We start from the raw sequence: 16,255 nt of genomic DNA, 5'->3' as shown, positions 1-16,255 counted from the left end.
CTCTTTGTTTGCGGTAAAGTAGCTCAACTAATGTCGAGGCTGCGTGGTGGCAATCGTGCCACCAGCTGAATCGTTTGGTGGTCTGACATTTGCTTTACTTGCCCACCATATACTCACTCTGCTTGTTCAGTTTTAGTTAAGCATGGAGAGAGAGCGTATTTTTTTGTATTGATTACTGATTACATGTACCTTTCCCAGTGGGTTCAGCTGAACCGTAATTATTATAATTCTTTCTAAATAATTTATTTCATTTTTTTCTTCATCTCGCTTGCCATTACCCATTTAACGATGGATAAATGGGTAATAAAACAACAAACAAACAATGTGCCGTTACAAACTCTTCGATTTCCACCAATGAACAATCGAGTGACGTGCAGCCGTGCACAAGTTCTGAGAACAGCACTAACAAATGGCCGCGTGACGTGTTGTCTACTACTCTTACAAAAAAGAAGATGATGTGGACCCGACACTGTTCTGAGGATTACATACAAATAGGTTTCATCAAGGGTGCTGATGACAAACCACTATGTGTTATTTGTTGTGTGGCACTTTCAAACGAATCCATGAGACCTTCAAAGTTGAAGCAATATTTAGAATTGAAACATCTGAACTACAATAATAAGCCAATAGATTTCTTTAAAAGAGAGAACTAATAGCTACCAAGAAGACTTGTGTCTTCTAATTTTTCTCAGGGAGCTCAGTCTGAAAACCTTATAATGGCTTCTTATGAAATATCAAAATTAATTGCTGAAGCCGGTTATCCTCACATGCCAAGAAATTAATAGTTCCAGCAATAAAAATCTTTACATCTCGAATATGCGATAAAAAACATGAGAGCCAAGTAAATATGCTGCCTCTAACAAATAACACAGTGAAGTGCAGAATCATAGAGATTGCTTATAATATTGAAGAAACTGTTGTAGGTCACTTAAAAGAGTGCAATATTTTTCCCTTGCAAGTCGATGAAAGTACAGACATATCGGACAATGCCAATTTAATGTGTTTTTTGTGAAATACGATTGTGACAATACAACTCGCACAGAATTTTTTTTTGTAAACTGACAACAAGAACAACAGCTGAAGAAATTTTTAATATGATTGCAAATTACATCAATGAAAAGGGCATTGAATGGAAGAAATGTGTGGGACTGAGTAGTGATGGAGCCCATGCAATGACAGGCGCATGTACTGGACTTTATCCAAAGATCAAAGCCATAGCACCAGACTGTGTATGGGCGCATTGTAGCATTCACAGAGAAGCATTGGCCGTCAAAAGAATGCCATTGCTTTTAAATGCAACTATGTAAGAGTGTGTACAATTTATAAACTTTATAAAATCTCGTCCATTGAATTCAAGAATATTCTCTGTGTTGTGCAAAGAAATGGGGAATGAACATGAACAACATCTTTTACACTGCGAGGTGCGATGGCTGTAAAGAATGTTTTAAGAAGGTTTATTGAAATGAAGGATGAAGTTTTAATGTTCTTAGACAAACATTCTCCCCCACCCCAATGGCTAGGGATGCAATATTTGAATTCAAAGACAGTTTTCATGATGTCAATTGGTTAATCAAGGTTGCCTACCTTTGTGACATTTTTGATTTTTTGAATAATTTAAATCTGACATTACTTTAAAATGACATTAATTTAAATCTGATATTAAATTTATTAATTTGTGGTCCCGTCGTGTGGAAGCAGGGAATTACAAATCTTTTACAAAGCTAACAGAATTACAAAAAAGAGTATAATATGAGTTCCATGCCGGATGAGATTTCAGCTATTATCAAGGAACATATTTTAGGACTGCAGGCAAGTCTGAAGGAATATTTCCACCCAATCAACAGCAACAAAGCATGGATAAGGAACCCTTTTAGAGTGAACGCAGAATCTGATACAAAATTGCCGTATTCAGATATTGAATCTATAATTGAACTGTCTTGTGATACGGCACCCAAAGACATCTTCAACACAATATCATTGATGGATTTTTGCTGTCTTGCAGTCAGGAGTGCCCAGTTTTAGCAGAAAAAGTGATAAAATTTCTAATGCCTTGTGTCACAACCTATAAGTGTGAAACAGGCTTTTCAACACTGGTTTTTCTAAAAAATAAATATAGAAACCAATTGGAAGTCGAACCGGATTTAAGAATAAAGTTATCTTTTCCTCCAAACCTGAAGTTTCTAGTTAACAAACAACAGCATCATACTTCTCATTAATAAATTACTTGGCTTTAGTTTAATTTCATTATATTTTTGTAAGAGTAAATGCTTCTTTATTATAATAACAATAAATGGAAACTCTATGAACATTCAAATCTGTTTTATTTTACCTACTGGTCATAAAAATTTTAGTCAGCCAAGAAGATGAAGTATTAAAATAACCTGGCAACGGAAAAAAAAGTTTGGGAAACCTTGCTCTACCAGACCTCAATAAAAAACAAAGATAAACCAGACTACAATAAAACTACAACCATTCCTTACAATAAAGGGACATCAGATAAAATAAACAGAATACTACAGAAATACAACCTCAAAGCCACCTTTAAACCTCCTGCAAAATTAAAAAGCCTACTCAACTCATCCAAAAACCCACTCCCTCCACTGGCCAACCCTGGAGTATACCATATTTATAGCACCTGTAATCTGCCATATATAGGGGAAACAGGATGCACAATTCCTATCAGACAAAAGGAACATAAACGACACATTAAATATAATAACTATGGTGAAGCTGGCCTTTCTGATCATGTCCTGAACACTTTACATAGAAATGACTGGAAAAGCACCAGTTGTTTACATCACACCAAAACATGGTATGAACGCAAATTTAAGAAAGCCTGTGAGATTCTTATCAACCACTCTAATCTGAACAATAATGATGGTCTAAAAATCCCAAGCATATGGAAAGCACATATTCTACTGTTATGTCGTCATTTTCGCCTATAATTCACCTCTACTGTTCTCCTTTGTGCCTAATGAGATATAACTTCGAAACTGACCTTCTGGGACCGTTTCCCGTTTTGAGCTCTGACAAAATTTTTTTGTTTATGCTGCGCCAGTCAGAGCTCTAGGATAGAAATTCTTATCCAGAGAAACCTTCCCAGAAATCAAGTAATACTTTATCTAGTTTAAGTAGGCAAGTAAATTTCAGAGTTCTCAGTATACAGTCATGCCTTGGCAATCTTAAATTTCCCCTTTTCCCTTTAAGCATAGGTTCGATATTTTCGTGAGTGGTAAAATTCAATCTCTTACTCAGACAAACTCAGGTATACATGGGAAAGCATGTTTATTAATTATCTAAGAACTTTACAATTTGAACAACACATATATTCAAAGCTAATCAAGATCAATACTAAATTACAAGTAAAGCAAGGCAACGGTAATCAAACAGGCAAGTTATTTATACACACTCACGATTCATCTAAATCACAAACATGGCTCTCGATATCAAACTAGATTACTGCTACTAATGGCCCATATACATTAACTTGGGTTTAGACAATTTATGAACGTAGACTACCAGTCCAATTCAATCAACATAACACAGGAAACTGTCTCTAAAATCTCACTATCTTCTTTTCTAATCTTTGTCCATTTTACAAATTCGTCACTAATAGATAATACATAAAATGAAGATTTGTACATTACCACCTTGTTAGACGATTTCTCGATCCTTCCGTCTGTTCTTTGTTATGGATTGTCCCTCTGTACAGTGATCTGCTGCCACGTGGAGACACATGCTCATCCCGAATTAGCCCCTTGTTTCTTCTGGGCTTACAAACTTTTCGCGTCGCTGCTTTTAACACAATTTACCTTCAAATGGAATCTTTTGCTTCATGTTGGAGGCTTAATGGATTTTTTACAACACTCAAAAAAAATTAAAATAGACTTTAATACTTCCTATATTTCGTCCTAGTCACTAGGACATCTACAGGGATTACAAAAAAATTAATGTAACATATGCACAAATAACAAACAATACTAAGCTCAACCACGTGGGTGACACTAAAGTCCTATCTAGGTAGAGCGCCCTCTAAGGGCAGTAGTAGGTGGCCTGGAATGTAAGGTGGGAACTCTGGTGATGAGTGTTTCCCAAATCTTCGGAAGCTTAATGCACCCATATTTATTGAGATTTGGTTGGTTTTTGAGAGCTGCTGCTGCTGCTTCTAAGAAAAGTCTCTCTTTCTTGAATTTGCTGTGGTGGTTTAACGCAGTTTGGTATCACTCGTGTCCCGACATCGTTTTAAAAAGGCCAGCCTATTTAGTTGCCTAGATAGTCGTAGTTTTGACTTACCGTATTGCTTGGATTTGCGTGCTAGTTCTTCTCCATGGATGATTAGAATACGTGTGTAGAGGCTTAAGTGCTGTGAGGACATCATGTTGGAGGCTTAATGGATTTTTTACAACATTCAAAAAGAATTAAAATAGACTTTAATACTTCCTATATTTCGTCCTAGTCACTAGGACATCTACGGGGATTACAAAAAAATTAATGTAACATATGCACAAATAACAAACAATACTAAGCCCAACCACGTGGGTGACACTAAAGTCCTATCTAGGTGGAGCGCCCTCTAAGGGCGGTAGTAGGTGGCCTGGAATGTAAGGTGGGACCTCTGGTGATGAGTGTTTCCCAAATCTTCAGAAGCTTAATACAACTGTATTTGTTAAGGTTTGGTTGGTTTCTGAGAGCTGCTGCTGCTGCTTCTAAGAAAAGTCTCTCTTTCTTGAATTTGCTGTGGTGGAGCATGGTGGTTTTCTTCCATGATACTCTGGAAGTGCCGGTGCTCGATGTTATGGTTAACATCGAACAGGGGATCGGTCGCTTACCGTCGGAGATAGCCAACAACATCAGACTAGACGTAGCCAACATCCTCGCTCATTCTTCGCCTCCAAAAAGCAACTTATCTTATGCCCAATGCATGGCTCTCCTGAAACCACACAAAGAAAAAAGTATCGTCATCACCAGAGCGGATAAAGGTAATGCCACAGTTGTTCTTAATACCACTGAATACAATTGTAAAATGAACATTATCCTCCGCGATCGCGCTACCTACATCTTGCTAGAACACGACCCCACAAAAACACAGGTTAAGAAATTAAAAATCTTACTTAAAAAAGTAACCTTCTGGCCCCTTGATGTCACGAATAAACTTAAATCTTTCCGCTCCTCCCCGAATATACGGTTTACCAAAAATCCACAAACCGGATTCCCCACTCAGACCTATAGTAGATGCCACCAATGCACCTTGCTACAGACTGTCTAAACAACGGCACTTCCAGAGTATCATGGAAGAAAACCACCATGCTCCACCACAGCAAATTTAAGAAAGAGAGACTTTTCTTAGAAGCAGCAGCAGCTCTCAGAAACCAACCAAACCTTAACAAATACGGTTGTATTAAGCTTCCGAAGATTTGGGAAACACTCATCACCAGAGGTCCCACCTTACATTCCAGGCCACCTACTACTGCCCTTAGAGGGCGCTCTACCTAGATAGGACTTTAGTGTCACCCACGTGGTTGGGCTTAGTATTGTTTGTTATTTGTGCATATGTTACATTAATTTTTTTATAATCCCCGTAGATGTCCTAGTGACTAGGACGAAATATAGGAAGTATTAAAGTCTATTTTAATTCTTTTTGAGTGTTGTAAAAAATCCATTAAGCCTCCAACATGATGTCCTCACAGCACTTAAGCCTCTACACACGTATTCTAATCATCCATGGAGAAGAACTAGCACGCAAATCCAAGCAATACGGTAAGTCAAAACTACGACTATCTAGGCAACTAAATAGGCTGGCCTTTTTAAAACGATGTCGGGACACAAGAGTGATACCAAACTGCGTTAAACCACCACAGCAAATTCAAGAAAGAGAGACTTTTCTTAGAAGCAGCAGCAGCTCTCAAAAACCAACCAAATCTCAATAAATATGGGTGCATTAAGCTTCCGAAGATTTGGGAAACGCTCATCACCAGAGTTCCCACCTTACATTCCAGGCCACCTACTACTGCCCTTAGAGGACGCTCCACCTAGATAGGACTTTAGTGTCACCCACGTGGTTGGGCTTAGTATCGTTTGTTATTTGTGCATATGTTACATTAATTTTTTTGTAATCCCTGTAGATGTCCTAGTGACTAGGACGAAATATAGGAAGTATTAAAGTCTATTTTAATTCTTTTTGAGTGTTGTAAAAAATCCATTAAGCCTCCAACATGATGTCCTCACAGCACTTAAGCCTCTACACACGGAATCTTTTGCTGCTTTCTCATCGGTTAGAACCAGACTGATGGCCAAAACTCGAAACACAGCCGTCATCTCGTTCTAAACTTCTTCGATTCGCACCACTCAGCAACTGGAAACGCGTTGCCGCTATGCCGTCTTCAGATGTCTTATTGGGTATCAGCCATGCTGACCCGCTTCGGAACTACGAGCCAGAAACCCACGTGGAGGGCACACGCGACCGGGGACCAAAACCAGAAACGTAAAAGGAGACAAAAGAGTGCCTCAAGCCATGCGAGTTCGTTTTTAAACTCTTCTATAGTGCACTCTTCCGTACTCCAAGCTTGTCTACGAAGCTTTCCTATTTGCTGTCACTGAACGATGTCATCTCCTCGCTGAATGAGGATCGCTCTCTTCAGCGAACGCGAATTTCGAGCACCTTCCACGAATGCCTACTCACATCTTTGGTGGTCAAACTGTAACCTTTGAACTTTGGTTCGCACGACAATACGTGATTTTATACATGGCATAGTTTAATATTGATGTTTTTGAAAGTTTAAGATTTCCATCTATTTTAGACAATACTTTAAACATAATATAATCTAATACTTATTTCCTTCTTCGATTTCATTTTAATTTAGGATTCAATTTCTTCCTTTATATTTTAATGCCCTTCTTAAGCAAAGTTAACATCTGCATTTTCACAAATTATCTCTGTTTTGCCAAGAGTACAAGTGTGCTTTTGCTTGATATTGTTGTTCTTGTTAAATCTTGAATGGTGCAGTTCTATTCTTGATAGAATCATCATTCAAGATATAACACTACCCACGGAACCTCTCTCCCTATGAGTTAACTATAAACAGGATTATGTAGATAATCCATAATCCTAAATCTAATATAACAATGGTAATGTTAAAAATAGGACATCATTGTTACTGTAAGAAAACTATCTATAAGAAAGAATGTTTCTCTCATGTTATCTTAAATAGAATTTAGCTTTGATGTAGTTCCTAAATAATTAATTTGTAATTTTATCTGCATTTTTTTTTCTTTTTTCACTAGAAGTCATGCCAGTAGAATAACCGGTGATCAAATCATTGTTTCTTTAGCTTACTGTGTGAAATGTAACTCAGCTTGTCCCTTGTATATTTGTATATACTCTAGATGATGACCTTAATATGAAGGTTGAAACGTTGAGATATTAAAATAGTTATTTATAACATGGTTGTCAAGTCCATAATTTCTAAAATGAATGCTGATCACCGTGCAACACTAAAAGAAAGGACAAAATATTCAAGATATCCTTAGTGCACCCATAGGTATAGTTAAGAGTCGTCAGTTTTGTTATCAATGATTTGTCACCAGATGACAGTCCTTGAAATTTTTGGTAGTTACTTGTGGCTAAATTGATTTAAATTAGAAGTGTTCTGTACAGCATACAGTGATTCCAAGAACACATGCTTCCAATCTACTTTTTCCACATAATTCATAAATACATAGTATTGTCACTATTCTATTAGATGCAAATTAGCCAGATTGCCTATTATGGGCAATCTGGCTAATTTGTACTTATACAGGCAATGTATCCTATACACCACTGGTACTCATAATGGGTAGTTAAATATTTAGAGGATAACAAATAAGGGCGAATCTTTTGAATATTGGTTCATAGGTCTTGAGTCATTTGCCATTGTATTTAAAGTTTTTGAGTGTGTTAGTTTGCATGGTATTAGAAAGAACATTTTAAAAAAATATATTATTTTTAAGGATTGTAATCATTACTAGTTAAACCATTTGAGATGGATTCTAATTTACTATAGAATATGATGTCACTGGAGCAAACCACTGTAGTCTGTGATTAATGTTTTTATTAATAATGCCATATTTCACAACAAGATGTAGTGTGAATTAGTGTTTATATCAGTCGGTGTTTGTTTCCTGCATAGAATAAAAAAAGTAGCTGTCAGAGTTTGTGTCTAAGATAAACAAAAATGTAAGCAGAGGTTGTTTCTGATTTTATTATTATTAAGGGAGACCTGCAGGGAGTCAGGACTCATCGAGGGAGGCCACATACTACACGCACCAGCTATCGATACTTGTTCTTGAATTCATTCACACTGCTTGCACACACAACATCCAATGGCAATCCATTCCAATCACGTACTGCTCTACAAGAGAAAAATCTAGCCCACGTCCCCTTCTTAGCAGCATTAATTCTCAGCTTCTGAGGATGCCCCACCAAGGATTTCTCCACCCTCCATAAAATGAAAATTTTCATCAGCTGAAATCCTATATGGAAGTTTGAAAGTCTCAATCATATCACCCCTCTTTCTCCTTTGCTAGTGTCTGCAGTCTACAAATTCTCAATCTGAATTCATAATCAGTATTCCACAATCTTGTCATTTTTAACACTCTCCTTTGCTCTCTCTCTCTCTCTCCACTATATCAGAATCACAATGAAAACCAGACTTGCACACAATTTTCCAAGTGAGGTCTTATCAACACATTGTAAAGAGGCAAAATGACATCCTTATCTTTACATATCAAAGTTCATTTCAACATTGCAATTATATTTTAGTTATATCTGCAATCTCTGCTACATGGCCTCTGAACTTCAACTTCCTATCTACCAACACTCCAAGATCCCTAGCCTCATCATTTTCTTCTAGCATAATCCCACCAATATAATAATACATTGGATATCTAATCATGCCAAAGTGCATAACTTTACATTTACAGACCATGAACTTACATCCATTTCCCCATGCCCATAATTCCAGCCTACTCAAATCATTCTGCAAGTACTGCATATCAGCTGCATTCCTGATTACTCTACCTATTTTTGCGTCATCAGCAAATAGCTGTATGTTGCCTGTTGCTTCTTATCCATGCCAATATTTTATGATCCAATCCCATAATCTCCAATTTATGCAACTGTCTATGCTGTATTCTGTCAAAAGCTTAACAAAATCCAAAAATATCATGGTGTGTCCATTCCCATTGTCTAGCTAAATGGTAACATTATTATAGAATTTGAGCAAGTCGCTAAAACATGACCTTCCCTTAGTAAACCCATGCTATTCATCATTGCAAAGTAGAAATTCTCAGTCAGCCCATTTCTGAATGCAAGCCATAACCAATTTCACCAAAATCTTCATTACTACTGAGATACTGATTGGTCAATAGTTGGATGCATCGGTCTTTGCACCACATCGTGCAATGGGATTACCATACATTCTTTCCACTCCTGTGGAATCTTTCCTGTTCTGAGACTCAAATGAAATAGCCCAGTCAATGGAATAGCCTGTTCAGCAGAACACTCTTTTAGCAACGGCGCTGATATCCCATCCGTTCTCTATTGCTGAATTCTTATTCAGTTTCTGCAACAGCTATAATACCTCCACTTCACACACTTGAGTTTCTTCTTTCTACTGTAAATTTTATTCTAACATTTAAAAACCTCGCTCTGTTATTAACTCTGCTATTATATCACTCTATAATAACCTCGCAATATTATACTGATGACACATTGCCTATTTGGCCACTCTGTCAAGTTACCTTAGGTACTCTATTATTGTATGTATTAATCAAGACCAAATAACAAACATAATCAATCAAGTTGGAGGTTTAACCACCCAACTGGCCACGACACGTATACATGTCAAGGTTATTAGGATGGATGCGAAGTGCATATTAAAATTGTAAAATCACTGATATTACATTGAAATATATGATGGATACAAAGTGTGTTGTTAGATCGTGAATGGGAAACTTTATTCACAAGAGAGTCACCCATACAGGATCTAACACGATGTGCTTAACTGGATGAACATACTTACTCATTTAGCAGTCAAACTTAAACTTATCAGGAAAACAATATCATGTTAACATGGAAAGAATAAGATAAAAAGACGAAGTATTAAGTCTGAGGTTTTATGCAATCTAAAACGATGTAATAGAAATAATGTATTTTGAATATATGTGAAAATTTAACCATTAGAATTAAAGCTGTGCATGCAACAAGGTTAACACACTGCCAACAAAAGGTCAAAGGTTGCAGAAATACCACGGTTATGATGCAACGACCGAGGCTGAAGAATTCGTGGAAGACATTCGGGGGGCATGCATTCCCAAAAATACAAGACTCCGTAAGGTGGCAGAATGACGTCACCCAGTCAGAACGAATAGGGGGCTTCCGGGTGTGAGATTCGAAGTCGAAAAGAGGGTGCTGAGAAATGAAATAAATACGGCAGTGCAGGTCTGAATACCCCCCAACCCCGTTTATTTCTCTATTCCGGCTTTCTCATCATATTAAGACGGCGATGTCGAGTCTCTACGTTCCCGTTGCTGACTAGCACAAGTCCCGGCAAGGCAATGCACCAGATAACAGCAGTTCCAAATCACGGGCCATCGGCGAGAGCAAGTCAATGTTAGATAGCAAAGATGAGTGCCAGATTCGTAGCGTGCACGTGATTCCCATGTGGTAGCATGTTGTAACAACAGTGAAATTCCACTAGAAGCAACAGACGAAAAGATCTCGATGCGGACCGTGCAGTGTAAATAAGTACTGTGAATTTATTATTACACTATTTAGATATTTGTGAATGGAAGAAATTTAGATCCTTTCTGAAGGGAAGTGAACTTTGATGACTTAAAATAGTCAGGGACACTCGTAAATCTCGTTGGACTGTATGTGTCTGAGAATCCTAGCATTGTGTGATTGCAGCAGTTATTGTAATGGAATTGATATTAGAACTTATAAGATCCAAGAACCTGAATAATGTTTTGTGCCAAATACACACCAGATAATATGTGATTAATGTAGTACTTGCATAAATGATTCTTTAATGTAACAATGATTTGTATATTTAAAGTGAGAGAGCTGTGCGTGAAATTCTAAACATTTCTTTATCTTAGCATTGCCATTAACATTGTGCTTTTCTTTGTAATCTGTCGTAGTAAAATAAACATGTTTTCTAATTTATGCATATGTGTTTTCTGAGCATGTTGACTGACTTCACCACTCATAAAATATCAAACCTATGCATGTGGGGAATACCCAAAGAAAATTAAGAGTAAAGGGCTATGACTGCAAAGCTAAGGTATCCACAGCTCTTTGATCTAATTTAATATTATTGATGACACTTAATCTCTGTGAATCTTCCCTAGGATAAGATATTTCTATCCTTAGACTTAGGCTGGTGCAGCAATTAATCAAACAAATCTGCCTGAGTTCAAAAGGGGGACGTTTCACAGGATTCAAGTTAGTGGATAACCTTTGAGGCCCTATAGAGTGAATAAAATAGATAAATTACGGAAAGTGAAGACGTAACAGTGTGTGAGGAGTGACGTATTTTATTCATATCGACGGCAATGTGGTTAATGGAATATTTACAGAACTAGGAAAGGATTAAAAACTAATTTTAATACTTCCAATATTTCATTTCAGTCACTGAGTCATCTTCAGGGATTATAAATAACTCTTGTAACACACACACGAAGACAACATAGTACTAAATGAAATACATGGGTGACTCTAAAGTGCGATCTAGGTGGTGCACTCTCTATGGGAATTTGTAAGTGGCCTAGGATGTAAAGTAGGACTTCTGACAATTACTTTTTCCCAAATTTTGGGAAGTTTTATGCATTCGTGTTTGTTTAAATTTGGTTGATTTCTGCGTGCTGCTTCAGATTCTAAAAAGTCTTTTCTTTTTAAATTTACTATGGTGGAGAATGGAGTTTTCTTCCAGGAGATCCTGTGGGTTATAGCCAATACGTGGTATGCAAGACCAGTTGACCATAGTCATGATTGCAATTGTGCGATTTGTGTTCTTCTAAATGGATGGTCGTTGATCTAACTGTGTCTGAAGTAATCCGACTCGCAGGAACAGGGTACTTCAGACACTATGAGGGGAGGGAGCTGATCTTTGGTGGAAGAGATAAGGGTAGCAAGTTTCCAACAGGGCTTAAAAGCTGTGTAGAGGTTGTACTTTTTAAAAGACCTTGCTATTTTTTCTGATGTGCTACTGATGTAAGGGATGGTGATGACATTTCTGAAAGGATGGCCAAGGAATGGGAGAGGAAATGATTATTTTTTTTTAAAATTCTGTAATCACTGTAGCCTTTGAAAGGAAGGTGTTGTGTATGTGGTTGAGTTCGATTGAAAGAGAGGTTCCACTGGAACAAAGATGATAGGCTCTATTGGTTAGAGTTTTAATAATTCCATATTGCCGAGAGAGTTTGTGAATGTATCTGCCTATGTGAGTGGGTTTTCTATATACAGTGAAGGAAAGGTTACCATTAGGAAGGCATGTCTAGGAAGGACAAACCATTGTTATTTCCTTTTCCATTGTGAACTTGATTCTTGGATGTAGACTACTGAGGAAGGAGTCTAATGTGTCTGGGCCATGAGGCCAAATAGAGACACATAATCTACATATCTTAGCCAAAATTTTCCATGTAAAAATTGGCAAGAGAGGTGAGAGGGAGAACCCATACCAATTCCCTCTATCTGTTTGTAAATTTTGTTCTTCCAAGAAAAATAACCAGAACTGATGGCAAAAGAAAAGAGATGTGAGATATCAGAAGGAAAACGTTTCTTAAGTGTTAAGGTGTCATTTAAGGGAATACTGGTGATGAGGTGATGTCAAAGCTTACCAATATATCTATTATTTAAAGTTAGATTTTCAATCAAGGTTTTAAAATGGGCAGAGTTTTTTCAATAGGATATGGTAAGTTCAGTGGGGAGGGGAGGGCAGGTAAGAGAGTTAGCCAGTTGTTTTGACAATTTGTAGTACGGAGTATCAGTGGCATCTGCTATGGGTCTTAGGGGAGAATTAGGTTTGTGGATGTTAGGTAAACCATATATCCAGGGAGATGAGAACCAAACGGTATAACTCCCCCCCCCCTCCTTCCAGATATATGGCTTACCTAAAATTCACAAACCTAACAGAATCCCCTTCCCCATCTAACCTAATCTTCCTAATCCCCATCTTCCCCATCTGACACAGTCAGAAAGTGATGCAAAACATAGCATCATGCAAACTCTATAATAAAATTAGATGTGCTGAATAAAAATAAAAATTTTATTTACTAAAATAAAGAACCAAAAGGCTTCATTTCGGCGATGCAAAATTATATAAATTAAGTGGATATTAAATCCAACATAATTTCAAAGGCAAATACAGAAACTATAAAAGTTTCTGTATTTGTAAACTAACCAGAGAGCTTGCAGGAATACACCGCTAACATACTATGAGATGCCCTAGCCGAACCTAATAGGAAAGCACAAACGCAAAAAGCGCCCATATATTGCCTTCTATTGGTCCCTTTTGATAAGGTTTCACTAGTCTGACAGCTGTTATAAACTCATTAGTTTTTGTCAGAGACTATGCAGAAACTTAAGAGAGCAAAAACTCTCAGTACTAGGGAACTTGAAGCATCGTATTAGGTTTCTATTAGGTTCGGCTAGGGCAACTCGTAGTGTGGGGACGGTGTATTCCCGCAAGCTCTCTGGTCAAGTTTCGCACGAAACTTTTATATTTCTGTATTCGGCTTTGAAATGATGTTGGATTTAATATCCGCTTAATTTATATAATCTTGCATCGCCGAAATGAAGCCTTCTGACTCTTTATTTAAGTAAATACTTTACGTACCGACTGAGAGTTCGCTTATGAAAAATACACCTCTCCGACGCTTCAAGTTCTCTTGTACTGAGAGTTTTTGCTCTCTTAGGTTTGTGCATAGTCTCTGATGAAAACCAATGAGTTTGAAACAGCTATCAGACTAGTGAAACCTTATCAAAATTGACCAATAGAAGGCAATATATGGGTGCTTTTAGCATTCGTGCTTTCCTATTAGGTTTGGCAAGGGCAACTCGTAGTATGGCGGCGGTGTATTCTGGCAAGCTCTCTGGTCAATTTTCGCACAAAACTTTTATTTTCTGTATTCAGCTTTAAAATGATGTTGGATTTAATATCCACTTAATTTATAAAAATTTTATTTTATTATCAAATACAGGGTGGTTTAAATACACATTCCATTTGCATCCCAAGAGATTTATGCTCCTATTCCATCAGCAAAAATTGGAATCACAACTATGAATGCAGGTTCAAACATATATACAAGTTATTTTAATTTCTTCCCTAAAACTTCACTGCTGTCTTCTGACAGCATATATCCTACAGTTTATGGCTCATATCCCACAGTTTATATTTGGAAGATGAATTTCATGGCATCTATAGAGATATGATACTAATGAAATATTCAGAACAGAAATAAATAAATTAAAAAATAATAATAAAAAATATATATATATATATATACACACAGTATCTTTAACAATGAATTTAATCCACTTACTACTTTTTCAAGAAATAATGCAAAGCACCAAAATGCATTAGCTTCCTCCTGCATTACAACTAAAATAGGAGAAAGTAAATCACTCATTCCTTGTACATAACCTGTAAACATAAGAAATGAAATACAATAAGCAACAATCAGCCATTCATAAAATTAAATGAATCCCTCCTAAGTTTAAATTATAAATATCTAACAACATTAATTAGACCATGATCCAAATTAAATTTTTTATTATTAGGCTATATCATAGGTTCCCGAAGTGGGCAGTACCACCCTCCAGTGGGTGCTGAAGCCTTCTAGGGGGGCTATAGTGGGATCAGAAGCATTTGGGGGCATTCAGGTGGTCTAGGGGTCGGTGGCTGTTTATAGAAGAAATTAATAATATATATTTAAAAATTAATTATTTTTGTGATTTTACAATTAGATAATCATTCAAAATTTAAATATTGCATTTTAATTCATCTTATGCCCATCTTACAGAATAAATTTTTTTATCAATTTTCTATTTCAATTATTTAATCATTTGAAAATTTGCCAAGTCAGATAGAAATAGATGTCAATTTTCTATGTCAATGAAAAAATAGAGCATGTATATATGTGTGTATAACAGGTTATGTTTACAGTAGCAAATATATTCATAATATATAAAACCACTTTTCTAATTGATTTGTAAAAAAATAAACCCAATTTTATGTAATTTAATATTACGAATAAAAATAATAATGGCAAGAAAGAAATAAAATCATAATTTTAGTTAGCCTAGTTAGTACTAACTTATATTGCTAACTAGAGGGAAAAAACAAAGCAAATATTATTCGAAACTTATTATACTGTTTTCTATGGATATGTTTTGTAGTGGGGGCATTACAAAATTTATGTTTTGCAAAGTGGGCAGTGGCCCGAAAAAGTTTGGGAACCTATGGGCTACATGATTCTACTACTTACTAGTGGGGTACAAATATATTCTCAAATCATCATTGTAGAATTGGAAAATCTTTGTACTCTGCAGTGGGTTAAAAAAAAAAGTTAATTTAGTCTTAAAAACAAAATAAAATATCTTGTTTAGGAGAAGCTACAGCATTAAACACGGAACATGAAGATAAACCTCTTGATTGGTAGGTAATTTCAATATGCACACATTTCAAACTGCAGAACTAGACAATGACAGTTATTTATTCCTGTGGTCTCACAAAAGGTTCTATATTAAGGCTTCAGTGCAAGTTTGAGCTCATAACTACTGTAGCCCCCCCACCCCTTATCCACAAGTCAACCCCAGTCCAAAAATATTAAATGAAAAATTCCAGAAATAAACCATTTAGAATTACATCAGCTTCTCAGTTATCAGATCAACTGTATGGTATTGCAGTGCTCGTGTTCAAGCAACCTTATTTTACTTAATAATGGCCCGAAAGCACAAGGGTAGTGATGGTGGCTATTCGGATAAGCCAAAGAGAAGCCATTAAGTGCTTCCTTTTATGTGAAAGTTCTTGACTTCATAAAATAATAAATAAATAATAAAAAAAAAAAAACGAATGCTGAGGTTGCTAAGATTCCATTCACATTCAAATAAATTTTATTACAGTATGTTGTTATAATTGTTCTATTTTATAATTAGTTATTGTTGTTAATCTCTTACTGTGCCTAATTTATAAATTAAACTTTATCATAGGTATGT

At 36.4% G+C, this 16,255-nt stretch overlaps 1 protein-coding gene across 2 annotated transcripts in view; it reads right to left on the bottom strand.

Moving 5' to 3' along the window:
• The window catches only part of Tbc1d15-17 (TBC1 domain family member 15/17), a 305,943-nt gene that overhangs the window by 92,514 nt on the left and 197,174 nt on the right, over positions 1-16,255 (bottom strand). For both annotated transcript variants that reach the window (XM_090404708.1, XM_090404709.1), the window contains one exon: positions 14,581-14,681. In XM_090404708.1, coding sequence (XP_090260834.1) covers positions 14,581-14,681 — 101 coding nt within the window. The remainder of the gene's footprint in view (positions 1-14,580; positions 14,682-16,255) is intronic.

Source organism: Typopeltis vanoorti, chromosome 15 (assembly GCF_054136105.1).
Source record: "Typopeltis vanoorti isolate ZY-2024b chromosome 15, IOZ_Tvanoo_1.0, whole genome shotgun sequence".
NCBI classification, from domain to species: Eukaryota; Metazoa; Arthropoda; class Arachnida; order Uropygi; family Thelyphonidae; genus Typopeltis; species Typopeltis vanoorti.
Note: the sequence above shows the minus strand (reverse complement) of the source record. Positions and strands in the feature narration are given on the sequence as shown.